The sequence below is a fragment of the Lissotriton helveticus genome, chromosome 8 (assembly GCF_964261635.1).
Source record: "Lissotriton helveticus chromosome 8, aLisHel1.1, whole genome shotgun sequence".
NCBI classification, from domain to species: domain Eukaryota; kingdom Metazoa; phylum Chordata; class Amphibia; order Caudata; family Salamandridae; genus Lissotriton; species Lissotriton helveticus.
Window position 1 is genome coordinate 923,536,042 of NC_136069.1, and position 16,943 is coordinate 923,552,984.

A 16,943-nucleotide genomic window follows, 5' to 3' on the forward strand; every position below is an offset into this window, starting at 1 on the left:
ATTGATTTAGCGTTTGGGCGGTCAGAGCCCTTGGCAGTGGCTGCGTACGACGCTGCGAAGGCCTTCGACCGTGTCAACTGTGGCTTTCTATGGGAAGTGTTAAGAACTATGGGTTTTGGTACAACCTTTATTCAAACACTTAGAGGGTGCTATGAGGGTGCCTCTGCCGCTATACTTTTAAATGGCCTCCTGACACCGCGTTTTAACATAAAAAGGGGAACTAGGCAGTGAAGGATTCAAAATAAATCTACCGGGCTAAACTTACTAATAGCCCACATACCAATAAGCGTTATAATAATTCAGTCGGCAATGGAGAAGGTTCAATCGTTTATTCTTCAAACACAAGCCCTGACAGGGGAGCCTCAGTCTACGCGACCCTCAGAGGTGCGCAGAGGAGACTAATCACATGTTCAAAATACAAAGCATATATACGTTTCATGTGTTCAAGATGACACCCTACAAGGAAAGATACAACTTGTCAGTAAGCCTAGAGGAATACCCATATAAGGCACAATTGATTGCTAGTAGCCTGGGCCTAAGCTATTCCGGGGGCAGCTCAGTAAGGAGCCTCCCTGTCTATCTGAAACCCGGGAAGCACAGCTAGCTAAGTAAGACATTGGCAAGGAAATGAATAGTTCATGCTGGTGCATGACTGAGGGAAGTAACCCACATACCCAGCAATTTGTTTTGTTGGTGGTGCTGTGGGTCTGATGCAACATTTCAATGAAAGCGTTTTTCATATATGTCTCTCTATGTCTTGCTTTGCGAGGGGGCAGGGAATAGAAGATATGCTCTTCCGGGGAAACAGTAGTTCCCAACAGCTTCTGTACAGGATGCTGAAATTCTAAGTATACAAATACACACATCATAATTATTGTAATGATAACGATAAAAGCAACGAATGCCACCTTCACTCTGGTGGACCATACGGAAAACAAATGCATATTATCCACATATCGCCGAGGGGCTAGTGGCCTCTCATCTTCCATTGCAAATTGAGCAAAGGGAAACATGCTCTCTATAAGTCCAGATCTAACTCGGTCCCTCTCTATAAGTCCAAAAACTATCTTTGTATCCACAAAGCACGCACGCCACCAGAGGGGTTCTTCTTCCCTGTGTCCGTTTGGAGCCTCACAGGCAGACTCTCATCATTTATCCAGGAGAAAGAGACAGCAAACAACTTCCTTTATTCTGCAAACGACCGTAGCCCCCAACTCAGTCTTTCTTTCTGAACAGAGCTTTTTAGCACAGTGTTCCAAGCTCTCTACAAGTTCAGTCCAGTGTCTCGCTCAGTACCACAGTGTATCTATCCGATGTTTCTCAACTCAAGTCTTTCCCTAACTCCTACCATGAGAATCTGGGGTACCACGCTGTTTTCGGGGCCGCAGGTCGTAGTTACAGCGACCAGCTAGCTCTTGGTCATCAAATAACTCGGTTTCACGGGCATCAGATGCATTCGAACCCTGTGATGCACCCGAAACACTGGCCTCCGATGATTGGTTCACCGCCCTGTCAGCTGGGGGCTCCGCTTCACTTGGCTGCCCTTCTTCTCGGGCTTCTGAAAAAGGTACAAAGCTCTGAAGCAACTCTCCTTCTTGGTTTGAGATTCCTTCGCGGTTTTGCAAATCAAAGGGCAAAGGGAGTGGGAGGCGCTTCAGATGGCTTGCATGAATACAGTGTTTATGCCCATGCACCTTCACAGCCGACCTTATGGCTAGTATGATCTGGTAGGGCTCGGACCACTTCGGTTCCAAACTCGATTTCCGTTGATAGTTCTTCACCAGAACCCACTGGCCGGGTTCCAACCGATGTCCAGGACCCTCTGGTAGCGGCCGCAATGTCTCGGATACCTGCTGATGAATAGAACGCAGATCTTTAGTCAAGGCATACAAGTAGTCAGTCATCAGAGGATAATCAATATCTCTAAAAGACCTGGGCCTAGGGACTCCCCATATATTAGCAGGAAGGCCAAAAATCACCTCATATGGTGATTACCCCGTTCTCGTATGTGGTGTTGTTCTCAGAGATAATAACGCTAAAGGAAGGGCATCAGGCCATTTTAATCCTGTGCTAGCACAAATTGTGGCCATCTTCAGTTTTAATATGCCGTTATATTTTTCTACTAGACCAGCTGACTGGGGATACCTAGCTTCATGAAATTTCTGCCTAATTTGTAAACCATCACAAACACTCTGAACCAGTGAGGAATTAAAATGCGTCCCATTATCAGACCAGATAATCCGGGGCATGCAATATCTGGGGAAATATTCCTTTACCAGGGCTTTGGCAGTTGCAACTGCAGTGGCTTCCTTGGTGGGGTAGGCTTCAACCCATTTACTGAAAGCACAAACCACCACCAATACATATTTTAAATTGTTCACTCTCTCCATGTGTATGTAATCTATTTGTATAACTTCAAATGGTAAAGTTGGTGGGGCAAAATTCCCGCTCAGGACAGATTCTCTGCCTCCTGAGTTATAACGCAAACACACAGGACAATACTTAACCACATGTACTGCAGTTTTGGGAATATTTTGGTTATTCCAGACTGGGTCTAAAACTGCAAAAATACCTTTTGCTCCTATGTGTGCTGGACCATGAGCCATAGTCACTACAGCATATACCAATGCATTAGGAAGTAACCAGCGCTGCTTCTCAGTTCGATCTATCCAACATATCATTCTTGTCCAATTGTCCCACTTCCTGTTCCCACCTTTTTGCTTCATCTATAGTAGCTTCTTTCTGTAACTCCTATACACTTTCAATGGTATTATCGAACACAGATGTTTCCGCCACCCACCGGGCTGAAGCACTAGGAAACATGGGAGTCATCTTTGTTTGTGCTGTTTCTTTGGCTACTGAGTCTGCATAAGCATTTCCCTTTCCTATGGAATCAATGACTTTCTTATGAGCACTGCATTTGACGATGGCAACTTTATCTGGTAGTGTCAAGGCAAATAACAATCGGTCAATTAAAGGACCATGTTGTATTTTCTGGCCATGCGTGGTAAAGAAACCCATTTCCCTCCACAGCCTCCCAAAACTATGGGCAACGCCGAAGGCGTACTGGCTGTCTGTATAAATATTTACTCTTAGGCCTTTGCTGATCTCACATGCTCGTAACAAGGCTATTAGTTCAGCTGCCTGGGCTGAGTGGTGTGAAATCCTAGCGGTTTCCACCACCGTTTTCAGGGTCGTAATAGCATACGCAGCTGTTGCAGTACCATCTGGTAATTTAAAACAAGAACCGTCAACATATAACTCTCCTTGGGGTTCGGGTAAAGGGGTTTCGGTAAGATCTACACGCCCTTTTGTTTCCTCTTCAGTTCTAAATATACAATCATGAACATCATCCTTTTTGTCATTGGAAGGGAGAGGGAATAATGTTTCTGGATTCAATGTAGCACATCTTTTAATTGTAATGTGGGGTCCAAACAATGTCAGTTCATATCCTGTTAAACGAACACTCATAAGGTGCTGGGTCTTAGTTCTATTTAACAGAATATCCACAGCATGTGGTACCATGACTGTGAGATACGTATTCAAAACTATACCTTCTGATTGTCGGATGGCAACCGCTACCGCCGCAGTAGCACTCAGACAACTGGGAAGGGCTTGTGCGACCATGTCCAGTACTGATGAAAAGAAGGCACATGGTCTCTGTTTTCCGCCAAAACCCTGTGTTAACACTGAAAGGGAACAACCGTCCACCTCTTGCACGTAAAGTGAAAAAGGCTTCCGGTAATCCGGGGTACCTAAAACAGGTGCGGAACATAAAGCAGATTTTAAAGAATCAAAGGCTTCTTGACATTCATCCGTCCAGGGTAGAGGTTCATGCACATCTTTGGTAGTCAAATACAACAAGGGTTTAGAGAGGAGTGAATAGTTAGGAATCCATTGGCGACAGTAAGAGGTTATGCCAAGAAAAGCACGGACATCACATTGAGTACAAGGTACAGACATATTAGTAATTACAGATATTCGTTCTGGTGTTAGTCGTCTCCCCGCTTTCGACAGTAAGTGGCCAAGGTAGGTCACTTCCTGTCGACAATATTGGAATTTGGAGAGGGAGACTTTATTTCCTTTATCAGCCAAATGATGTAACAATTTCACAGTTGCTTCCTTGCAGCCGTCCTCTGTGTCGGAGGCCACCAAAATATCATCCACATATTGAATGATCGCATTACCGGTGGGCAAAATCAATTCATCCAGCACTGCCTTCAAAGCCTGGCTATATATGCTGGGGTTTCTGTATAGCCTTGAGGTGCACGCGTAAATCTAAAGCTTCGGCCTCCTAATGAGAATCCGAAGATATGTCTGCTATCAGGGTGAATGGGGATGCTAAAGAAAGCGTTTTTAAAATCTATTACAGAAAAATATTGTGCCGTAGGGGGAATCATCGTAAGAATTGCTGTAATATCTGGTACCACTGGATATTGAGGGACTACTATTTTATTGACCGCTCGAAGGTCAATCACAAAACGATATGCAGATTTATAATCAGGGGCACCATCAATTGGTGTCTTCTTCAAAATCGGCAAAATCGGACTTACAAATATTCGCAGCTGTTTCTTCCACTACCCCTTTGTCAATGAGGTCACGAATGATATGCAACAAGGCCTGTTCACCTTCTGGTGAAATCTTATACTGAGGAATTCGTGGCATTTGCGCATTTGGTTTCACCGTTATGGACACAGGAGCTATTCTTAACAGACCAACATCGGTGTCCCCTGCTGCCCATAATGTCTTAGGAATGGTAGAGAATTCAGGAGGCAAAGTCTCATTCTTAGTGAAATATTGGGTCATTTCCACAGGTGGCTTCTGCATCGTGAGAAAAACACCATCAGGGGAACAATACATTTGTGCATGTAATTTTTTCAAGATGTCCAACCCTAAAAGGTTTTCTCCACAATTGGAAGTGAGGAGAAAAGGTGTGTGCATGGAGATGGGACCAATCGTAAAAGGCAATGGTTTTGAAACGGGGCTCACTACCGGTATTCCAGAGAATCCTACTGATACGTTATTTTGGCCAGACAGAGCTGCCCCTGGGACCGGTGTATGGGCGACTGAACTACTCATCGCACCAGTATCCACTAGAAACTTTCCCGATGTACCCAACAGTTCCGCTTTTACATAAGGTCCCTCTTGGTCAACTGGTACTGTAATATGGCCCCCGCTCTGTCCTTGGCTGTCTCATGCGTAATCTCGATCATCATACCTGTCCTCCTGATAAGTCTCATTGTAGTATTGTCTATTCTGGGGGTCATCAAAATGATTCTTACGAGAACCCTCATGCTGTGACTCTTCACTCCTCATACTATTTCGATCTATGTTTCCTCGACCCCTTCCTCGCCCTCTACTAGGTCCGTTCCATTCCAACAACAGAGGGCAATGCATCCTCCAATGTCCTTCCTCCTTGCAATAGGAACATTGGTTTATCCCAATATTGTAAATGTAAATGTTTGTATTTTATATAGCGCACTTCTACCCGGAGGCCTCGTAGCGCTGTATTCATACCGCTGCGGAACCCATCCTGGCTTTCCTGTGAAATGTCCACTCCTGGGCACCCCCAAGGTGAAGCCAGGCATCCACAGCGCTGCTGGGGCCGTTGTGGAGATTAAGCAAGCTATTGCCCAGAGTCACAGAGTGGGACCCATGATTAGACTAGGCACCGAGGCGAGAATTATCAGGTCCGGGGAAATTCAGCCCAAGACCCGCCGAGGCGGGAATCAAACCCTGGTCCCGGGCCAGACCTCTGCATCAGAGTCTGCCGCTCTAACCATTGAGCCACACTTATTCGGAGGGCCTCCTCTGCCTCTTACTGTCGTCTGGCCTCTTAGGAACGAGCCTCGCACTCCTCGTCCTGAATTTTGCCCTCGACTGACTTGCTGTAGTAGTACTCTAGTTTTTAAGTCCTTAGTCTTTTTCTCTGATCTCTCTTTACCCTCATTTTCACGATGTTCATAATATTGAGCCAAACTAAGGATAACAGATGGTGCAGCCGTAGTCCACGTGCTCTCAGCCGATTGGAGACGGGACATAACCTCCTGAAGCAAATTTGTAACAAATCTATTTACGAATAATCGAATTCCTCCCTCTGTAGAGAGGTCCTGGCCACTAAAATCTATGAAAACTTTCTCAAACCGAGTGAAGAAATCGGACACACTTTCGTCCTTTTTCTGTTTACATGCAGTTAATTTATCCCAATCTACTTTCCTCGGAGGGAGAAGGGTCTTCATATAAGTAACAATTTTATCTGGTACTGCTAATATTTCATCCCGGGGTTTTTCACCTGGCTTCCGTTCCTTATCCCAATTCTTTAATTGGTCCCATGTTCCTCCTAATTCGGGGACATGGTCCGTATCATGTATCTGCCTCCAGATATCCACCGGAATCAGGAGACCAAAAAATAGCTCGATATCAGCTATAGTCATGATGGCGGAGTTAGCGGCCTCTGTAAATTCTTTGTAATACGCTGTAGGATTTTTACGGGGGTCAGGGAGCTGGGCTTTTAGTGTAAGGACCTCGCTTCGTTTCCATGGGGTGTAAACCCATTGTTCCTGGAGCCTAGCGTCCACACGTGCTCTAGTGACATTACCCCCATTGTCTCTTATCTCTGGCACTTCTGGGAAAAAGAGAGGATGCACCTCTCTCATGGGGTGCTGAGCTCCCCATTCGGCACTCTTTCGGTGCATCCGTTCCCGATAATTCAATAGTGTTGTCACATTCTGATAGACTTCCTCAACTTGAAGGTGGAATTTATGAGCGTGATCCCTTATATCACGTAATATATGAGGCGGAAGTCCTTCCTCAAAATGCTGTTCCCATAAGGAAATCAATCGAATCCCCATGCTTTCTAAAGCCAGCTGTTGTGCAACAGGTTCAAAATCCTTCATAGTGCTCCAAACATCCTCCAAAGTATAAATAGGATTCCGCATCTACTGGGATGCCTGAATAATAATAGCTCTCCTCTCCTCCTGTCCCAACAGCGACCGAGTGAAAGCTCGCTGATCACTCAAGTCAGACATCGGTCGTTTGGGCGTGGCACCCGGGCTAATCCGGAGATCTGAGGTTGTCGGAGTCGGAGGGGAGAGAAACACAGGGTGCAAGGGAGAAGGGACAGCCACGTCTGGCCGAAGGGATATTAGGGGTGAGGTAGTTAATCGAAGAGAAGGAGGGGAAAACTGGGTATCGTGTCCCGATCCGCCTGCGGGGGCCGTGGTGACCACCCCTATCTGTGGCTTGGCGGCCGGAACGGCCCTCGTTTGGTCAGTTCGCAACACAGACACGGCTGAATACAAGCCTTGTGGGGCGTAAGGGGGAGGTGGTCGGGCTTCCAGTAACTCCTCTAATTCATCTCCTGTCTCTGGTCTAGCCACATAGCTTTTATTTGTCTCTAATCGAAACTGTCTGTCCATTCTTTCAATATTTTCTTCCCCCTTTCCCTTATTGTATGCTACTGCCTTTTGAGTAATGGTCTGCCCACCCTTCAGCCTTCCCAACTTCTCTTCTCGGATCCGTCGTCTCTTTGCCTCCTTCAACCATAAGTTCAAGGAATCAAACATTGACTGACGGCTTTTCTTCATAAATAATTTATTCTGTACATAATTAATCTTTTTCTCATCAAAAGACCCCGTAAGAGGCCATTGTAACTCCAAATTATCCTTCATATATTTGTTCCAAAGGGTATTAAACAAAATTGGTTGCAAGCAATGTTTGACATACGTATCAAAACTGGGACTGCCCTCAGGAGGAGCCGGCTGTCTCGCCGACAGCAGCACCCAAAACATATTTTACTAAAACAAGGCATTATGCTTATGTTACCCGTTCTGTCTATACAAAGTCACAAAACGCACACACATTTGGACGTGTCCCTTCTCACCGGTCTCTCATACACTCTTCATTCAATCATCACAATAAAGTGCTGTAAAACAGTGCAAGGCAAATACTTCTCAGAACCTATTCAATGCAAATGACGTCTTCAAATACGAACAGAGCCCGTCGACTCCTGTTCGGGGAATCGATGCAAAAGAATTCCAGACCAACAAAATTTCACCAAAAGAGAACAATCGTTAGATTGTTCTGAGAACATCTGATAGGCGAACCACGAACTCTCTCACAGGCCATCCCATGGTCCTGTTCTGGTTGGGCCGGACATCTGGACACGTCTCCAGAACCCTAGCTTACCCAGTTGCTCCCAGGGCTTTCCCGGAGAGAATTCGGCCGAGCGAGCAACGCCGTACTCTGCTAGGGCATCAGAGGTAGTCTCAATTATTCACCAAACAAGTCTGTGGGGTCTTCACCCGTGCAGCCCCTTTGCCGCAACGGTAGATCCCCAGATTCCCTCGTGGTCCGGCTTCTCCGGCCACCTTCCAAACAAGACAGTTAACTGTTTATCCAAAGAGAAAACACTCGCTCTGAGTGATCCTCATCCAGTTCGATCACAAGTATCACTCACCTGGTGCACTCAGGTCGATTGCGAGTTCTCCACTGCCGACACCTGAACAGACAGGCACAGTCTGTTCATTTCTCGGGTTAAGCCCGTAGGACTCCGGCGTAGGGTCTTCAGTAGCTGGGAGGGATACTGGGTTTGAGAGTGGAACGGCTTGTTTTCATACCACAAACGGGTGTCTCAAATCAGGATCCTCTTTCTGTCCACCCACTCGGCCAGAACTCCTCCTTGTCCCGTTACCCCTGTTTACAGGAGGGGACGACCCTATCGCGGAGTCCCGGCGGAGTCGCCAACTGAAGGATTAAAAATAAATCTACCGGGCTAAACTTACCAATAGCCCACATACCAATAAGCGTTATAATAATTCAGTCAGCAATGGAGAAGGTTCAATCGTTTCTTCTTCAAACACAAGCCCTGACAGGGGAGCCTCAGTCTACGCGACCCTCAGAGGTGCGCAGAGGAGACTAATCACATGTTCAAAATACAAAGCATATATACGTTTCATGTGTTCAAGATGACACCCTACAAGGAAAGATACAACTTGTCAGTAAGCCAAGAGGAATACCCATATAAGGCACAAGTGATTGCTAGTAGCCTAGGCCTAAGCTATTCCGGGGGCAGGTCAGTAAGGAGCCTCCCTGTCTATCTGAAACCCGGGAAGCACAGGAACGGGCTCTGCTAGAATGTGCGCATCCCACAAGAAGGGCAGGTACGACCTTGAGTTTTCTTTTGAGCTACCAGCTAACAACTATTATAGACGGTTTGGCTGACGCCGTGGTTTCGAGCAGAAAGCCTGATCACGTGATTTCTGGGAAACAGTGTTTGCTCATAGGGAAACTAAACAAAATGGCTCCGGCTATACCAATAGGAGCAGACAAAAGGAAAGTGAATCGTCGGTCGAAAGGCAACCATTACAAACTCTAATACTTGATTATATAACTACAGGGTTATATTGAATATATTAGGTCAATAATGCATATTATCAAATTTCGATCCCAACAGCAGGGATTCCCTATCTCGCCCCTTTTGTTCGATCTCTATATCGAACCTCTGGCGCAGGCGTTGAGGATGGACGATTCGATCACCCCCTTTAGAGTTAAGGATTACAGCTGTAAGTTGGCTCTGTACGCTGATGACTTGCTGGTGTATACCAGCGATCCAGCAGAGGTGTTACCTAGAGTGGAGGATGCTCTGACTGAGTTTGGCTTGTACACTGGCTACTTGATTAACAACTCTAAAACCGAGGTAATGTGTTGTGGGGTTGATAACTGGGTGGGGGTCCGAAGCAGTCAGTTTAAGTATCTGGGGATAACAATAACACAAGACCTTGATAGTATCACTCAGACTAACATAAAGAAGGTGGCTAAGGAGATTGATCATCTTTTTTCGAGATGGCAGAACCTCCCCCTGACAATATACGGCCACGTGAACTTGGTCAAGATGGTAATCTTGCCCAAGTTGACGTACCTGTTTAGTACTATACCTCTGGTATTTCCTGATAAAATTCTGGGGGAAATCCAGGGGAAAATAGGCAGTTTCATATGGGCAAACAAAAACTCCAGGATATCCTGGAAAAAGCTAAAAAGAAAACTGTCAAAAGGGGGTTTAGTGCTCCCGGATGTCCTCTGGTACGCATTTTCTTTCCAGCTAAAAAATATTCGCTGCCTCCTCACTAGCCCCGATGACTCCAACTGGGGGCGGATCTTGACTATAATGGTCGACCTCGAGGGGGGTGGTACTGGGTTTTTGTATAAGTTCGGTGAGCCAAAATTCTACAAAAAAGTACGTCTCAAGGTATTAAAACTAGCTCTTCTTGTCTGGAATAAAGTCAAAGGGAGATGGGGTATAAAATACTATTCCGACTTTGCCCCAATTTGGGAGTCCCCAGGTTTACTGCTATGCCTTAGGGATAGTTTATCTCTTCCCATTAGGAGAGCAGGGATTAAGGTATGGTCGGATGTAGTAACATTGGAGGGGGTTCTCCCTTGGGAGGTGCTGAGGTCATAGATTGGGGACTCTTTCGCCAGATTTAAATATATACAACTTTGTTCTTGGTTCTTGGCTGAGAAAGAGAATATTGGCGGTAATTGGGATATAGAGCATGCTCTCCAATCATCTGACCCCAGGAAGAAAGAAGTGGGATTTTGGTATAGAAATCTGCTCGATGCTGAGAAACTACAGTCCCCCCCACTGCATCTAGTCTGGAATTCTTCTAGGCTGGAGAATGCCTCAGTTACTCTTCATGAGACATCCCTCCGAATTTTGTATAAGTTCGTTAGGCCAGCCTCTCTCAAGAAAAAACATTTCTATGTCATCAATAGGCTTTACTATACGCCGAAAAAAATAGCGAAGTTTGGGAGTCCATCCCCGCTGTGCCCCAAATGTGGACTAGTTGAGGCGTATGATATTCACATCTTTTATGATTGTCCTATCGTGGGTCTCTTTTGGGCTAATGTAGAGAGGGCTATCAGCCTGATTCATCATTCTCTTGTTTTGCGAGCCCCTAATAGCGATTCATAACGAATCGCTATTAAGGACTTGCAAAACGGGATTCATGTAGGAATTGCAATAAATATTGCGATTCCTACATGTTCCTTATTTGCGATTAGCTAATTGCTAATCGCAAATAAGGAATCACTCCCCATGCATTCCTATGGGCCTACAGGCCCATAGGAATGCATGGGGAGTTATTCCTTATTTGCGATTAGCAATTAGCTAATCGCAAATAAGGATGCGATTTCAAGGGTGCAGGGGTGTCCAAAGGACACCCTGTAGCAGCCCTGAAATGTAATCTACATTGGTGTTGCGCACACACATGTCCAAAGAACATGTGTGTGTGTAACATGCAACTTAGAAAAATGCATTTAAATGCATTTTTCTAAGTTTTTGCTATTTACCGAGAGGTCTGACCTCTCGGTAAATAGCGGCCCAAAATTGCAATTTCGCAATTTGAAAATGCTTCATGAATTGCATTTAAGGAATCTCAAATAGAGATTCCTTAAATTCAATTCTTCGCAAATGTGCGAATTCTTAAATAGCGAATTTTGCATTTGGGATGATGAATCCCAAATGCAAAAATTGCACTCGCAAAAGGCAAGATTCTGAGAATCTTGCCCTTTGCGAGTGCAATTTAGCTTGATGAATCAGGCGGTATGTAGGGTATTTTTAAAGCTAAATTGAGCCTGAATATAGCTAGAGTATTGTTTGGTTTAGAAGCTGATCCGTTAAGGGGGCTAATGGTGTCACAAGTGGCCTTGTTTTTTAGTTTGGTTCTTATTGCTAGCAGTGAGATCTGCAAATTATGGAAGGATGCTAGCCCGCCTCTGTATGAAAACTGGATGCGTGCAGCATTGGGTATTGCACGCTTAGAATCTGGCACGGCACATAATGTAAACAGCACGGTTTGGGAACCTTTGACAGTGTGGGGCAGAGAAATGAGGCTGGTCTAAGGCCCCGAAAGGTCCTATGATTTCACCATGCCTCGGACAAAGGGGCAGGCCGGGCCGGCTCCAGGTGAATGCAAGAACATCAGCCCCGGGCGCCCAGGATGGATTGGGGTTTAAAGTGTTCATTTGCAGATGTCAATGGTGAAATGAGGACCAAAAAAAAAATTATATAGTGCACAAATGATAACGTGGAAATTGGGCTTTAGCAAATATTTGTCATTTAAGCGTCCCCAAGTAAAGTGTATTGATTTGTTATGACCCTATTAAAATCTTTATTTTCATCACTCTTTTGAATTAGAAAAAAATGCTACATCTGTGCATACATGTTCATTTATTTTGAAATATTTGTACTGTTTGTGTATAGGTATTTAAAATTTGTTTTTCTATATGAAGACAAAAACATCCTAGAGCCTTTCCTCTCACACCGGTAAGATTTCCACATAGTTCACTTTACAAAATTCTCACACTTTGTAGTAAGTAAAAGAACAGTAAACACTAGTCTCCATTTTGAAAGAATAAGCACCAATTCATCAGAAGATTAGACTAATATTTGAGCTCTGTCTTTGAACGCACAGCAAATGTGAAATACTCAAATCAAAATGTAAAGACATCTTCAATGCTCGTTCACATTCAGAACTTCAGCAAGTTTATTTAAGTTCCCTCTAAGGGCTTCAGGGGTTGTTGTTGTTGGGCCCCCTCCCACCTCTGGGCCCTGATACATTGCACCGGCTGCACCACTGGTAGCTATGACCGGGCCTGCACTTCTGTAACCTGACCAATGTGCCTTAATAGTGCATGTAGTGTGGGATGGATGCCATATGCACACAAGCAGGCTTCTGTTTCCTCTCTAGGGGCAAGAAGTCCTTCTTGGGGGCCTTTGCCAGAGAAGTTCTCTTCTGCGCCTCCCATGGACAGTCTTCAACCGAGGGGACAGGACTGATCTACGTTGTTTTAGTGTCTGCCTCATCTGTATCCACCCAGTGTAACAGTCACACTTGCATCCCCCTTTGCAAGGGCATTTCCTTGTCAGCTTGCATTTCCTTGCCACAGTGAGGCCCGCATCGCAGGTCTTGCCTGTCAGATCAGATCCGTTGTTGGGAACTTCTTCTCTTTGGAGCCCTGCTTACGTTTCGAGGACATCATGCACGCCATTCCTAACAACCTCACCAAAGGCTGCATAGGCAGCCCAGGACCACTTGCTACCCCTTGACAGGCTTGGACAATCGCCGGCGATAAGATCCAACTCCTGCTTCTGAGGCCTGCCCTACATTGCAGAGTCACAGGCCAGTCACTTGGGGTGAGCCCGTACCATCCACAGCATCTGCTTCTCTACAGTGCCGACTAGCAAGTCTCCTGGGGGCTGGCTCACACCATCTCGGAGCCTCGTATTCAGGCCCCACCTCATTAGGGTCAAGACAAAAGGATCATCTCTCCAGGGAGAAGTTCCCCACCATCAACAATACTCTCTGAGGTATGTCAGGTAGCCCAGATCTTTCCGGCAAGCCTCATTAAGACATGGGTAAAGTGGGCTTTGGCCCAGGGCCCCAGCATTTCAGCCAGCCCCTGAAAGAGCCAGCTCTGTTCTCCAGAGAGTCTTTTCCTGATGACCTTGAATACTTCTTCAACAGGTGGTTTTAAATACCGTTCTCCTTTGATTTATTTTTTAATGTGGTTGATCTGAGAGAATCTATTATATACATTTTTTCGTGTGTTTCATGCAACGTCCACAAAAGTTTCATTTAGAGCAAAACAGGACCTCACTTAGGAGAAATGGGTGGGTGTCACAGAGATTATTTGCAGTAATACAGTGAACTGCTGATGTGTTACAATATTATTGAGAACACACTTGTCACTGTCCCTGAATATTAGATGTAAACACATTAAGAATTTGGACAAGTGTGACGCTGTACTGTCATTAACCTGGCAAAAAACAGCATGAAAAAGCTGAAACTGGATCATAAATCCAAAGCTGATCCAAGCTGGGTCCCTATAATACGCTTGGCCCCCAAAATCCCTAGGATGTCCCTGGCCTCATAAATATTGAGGGAATAGCTGTTGGCAAATCTACAGGGGTATTGGCCTCAAATCACCCCCATGGCTCGCCTCAGTCAGCCCTCCACCATTTTCCAGACAAGCTGGTCAGGCAGGCAGCTCAGGCCTCCATCTCATAGGGTCTCAGAGGGGTCCACACTATGTAGCCAGCAACAGGATTGGCCCAGATCAGGGAAAAATTGGGGAGTGTTCTAAAAAGCAGCTGCCATATTGGCCATCCAGGCCAAACCCCCATCAGTCTCACATTCTTAAATCCACTATGCCGCTACTATTTCATGCTCAAAGAGCCCTGACAGTGAAAGCAGCCATCAGTGGCAGGGTATACTACTGCATTGTCTTTTATGCCGGTATTCCAGCATGTCAGGCTCAGTGTACATAAAATGCTGCTTTTTGGCTTTTGCAGAAAGTGATACATAAGACCAGGTCTCCCAAGCTAGATGGGGCCTACACTGACTCCCTGCAAGACTGTGTGTCCTTTCTAAAAGCAAATGGCCTATTTTTAAAGTGGATGTGGAATCTTGCTGCCTTTACCTGTCTCAGACAATCACCATCAACAAGGATTGTGGTTTAAGTGTAAAGGCAGGTGGGTAGACTTTTGTCTAGGCCCATTCTTTTTGAACCTCATTCTGGAACTCTCTTCCCAGTAACAAACAGTAGAACCCGGCACCCCTTCAAGCCGTTTAGAAAATCCCTAAAATGCATGCGCGGTCTAGATAGAACAAGAGTGCAAGTTTTGGGTCCAGACGGTAGAGCCTCCCTTCCTCTTTCAAGGGATGCGGAGGCGGAAAGAAAGTGGGCAAGGTGATGGACTGCCCGATATGAAAGGCTGTAACCACCTTGGGCAGGAAAAAAGGACGAGTTCTCAAGATAACTTTGTCCAGATGGACAGAGAGGAAAGGATGCATATAAGGTAGAGCCAGGAGCTCACCCACTCTCCTGGCAGAGGTGATGGCAATCAGGAATGCAGTCTTAAGAGTCAAAAGATGAAGAGGGCAATTGTGAAGTGGCTCGAAAGGAGCACACATCAAATAGGTTAGAACAAGGTTTAAGTCCCACTGAGGCATCACGAAAGGAACAGGAGGAAACATGTGTGTGATGTCTTTCAAGAATCTATTTACAACAGGGGACTTGAAAAGAGAAGGCTGATCAGGAAGCCTCAAGAAGGCTGAAATGGCAGAGAGGTAGCCTTTGACAGTGACCAGAGCAGAGCCCTGCTGGGCAAGAGAAAGAAGAAAGAGGAGAACGTCTGAAAGGGGGACAGAGAGTGGATCCATAGCCTTTGCTGCGCACCATACCGCAAATTTGTTCCACCTGCAGGCGTATACCGATTTTGTGGAGGGACGCCTGGCTGCCAGAATCATGTCACAGACTTCAGGAGGCAAGTCAAATGGCCTCAACTGTCGCCACTCAATCTCCACGCATGGAGGTAGAGGCTGGACAGGTTTGGGTGGAGGACCGTCCCTTGCTTCTGTGACAGAAGGTCCTCCTGAAGAGGCAGACGAATCGGGGGATCGACTGACATGCTGAGTAGCTCGGGATACCAGAACCTTCGTGCCCAGTCCGTAGCCACAAGGATGACTTGGGCCTGGTCTCGCCAGATATTCTTCAGCACTCTGGGCATAAGTGGTATCGGCGGAAAGGCGTACAACAGACCGCAGCTCCACTCATGTCGAAAAGCGTCTCCGAGCGAGTGTCGCCTTGGAAATTCCAACGCGCAGAACTGCTGACATTGCGCGTTCTCTTCGGTGGTGAATAGATCTAACCAAGGCTCTCCCCATTGCTGAAAGAGACCTTGCGCCACGTCCGAGTTCAGACGCCATTCGTGATCCATCATGCACCGGCGGCTGAGTTTGTCCGCCCTGGCGTTCAGGGAACCTGCCAGGTGTTGAACAACCAGGGTGATGCCCTAATGTTCCAGCCATTGCCAGAGGCACAGAGCCTCCAGACAAAGGGTCCACGACACCGACCCTCCCTGTTTGTTGCAATACCACATGGCGGTGGTGTTGTCCGTGAACACCTGCACTACACTTCCCCGGACAGAGGGAAGGAATACCTTCAGTGCAAGTCGCATCGCCCGCAGCTCCAGAAGGTTGATATGGAACTGGGACTCCGCCGGAGACCAGAGGCCTCTAATCTCCACCTCTCACATGTGGCCCCCATCCCAGGAGACACGCATCCGTCACTACTACATGCTCCTCTTGGGGTAGGGAGAGGGATCTGCCGCTGATCCAATCGCGATACGTGAGCCACCTCTCCAACTGGCTCGCAGTGCCCTCCGAGATCAGGATGTGGTCGGACAGGTTGCCCTGATGCTGTGCCCACTGAAACTTCAGGTCCCACTGCAGAGCCCGCATCCGCCACCTGGCGTGCTGCACCAGTAGGATGCAGGAGGCCATCAGCCCCAGGAGCCGCAGCGTCAACCTAACCGAGACCCGGGATAAAGGCTGAAAGATCGGAATCAGAGCCTGAATATCCCGAACCCGCTGCTCGGGGGGATAAACCCGAAACTGCGCAGAGTCCAGAACCGCTCCAATGAAGCGGAGCTTCTGAGAGGGGCACAGGTGCGACTTTGGCACGTTGATGGAGAACCCCAGCAGGTGCAGGATGTCAGCCGTAGTCTGGAGGTGGGAGCTGACTGCCTGGGGCTAGCCGGCCTTCAACAACCAGTCATCAATATAGGGGAAGACAGGAACCCCTGATCTGCGCAGATGAGCTGCGACCACCGCCATCACTTTCGTGAACACCAGTGGGGCGCTGGTAAGGCCGAAGGGGAGCACAGTAAACTGAAAGTGCTGATGCTGTGCCCACTGAAACTTCAGGTCCCACTGCAGAGCCCGCATCCGCCACCTGGCGTGATGCACCAGTAGGATGCAGGAGGCCATCAGCCCCAGGAGCCGCAGCGTCAACCTAACCGAGACCCGGGATAAAGGCTGAAAGATCGGAATCAGAGCCTGAATATCCCGAACCCGCTGCTCGGGGGGATAAACCCGAAA

The 16,943-nt window shown here is 46.9% G+C and overlaps 1 protein-coding gene across 1 annotated transcript in view; it reads right to left on the reverse strand.

Moving 5' to 3' along the window:
* Window positions 1–427: 427 nt before the first annotated feature.
* Window positions 428–16,943, reverse strand: part of LOC144773827 (uncharacterized) — a 1,242,163-nt gene continuing 1,225,647 nt past the window's right edge. The window contains exon 10 of the mRNA XM_078658922.1: window positions 428–1,853. Coding sequence (XP_078515048.1) covers window positions 1,338–1,853 — 516 coding nt within the window. The 3' untranslated portion in view covers window positions 428–1,337. The remainder of the gene's footprint in view (window positions 1,854–16,943) is intronic.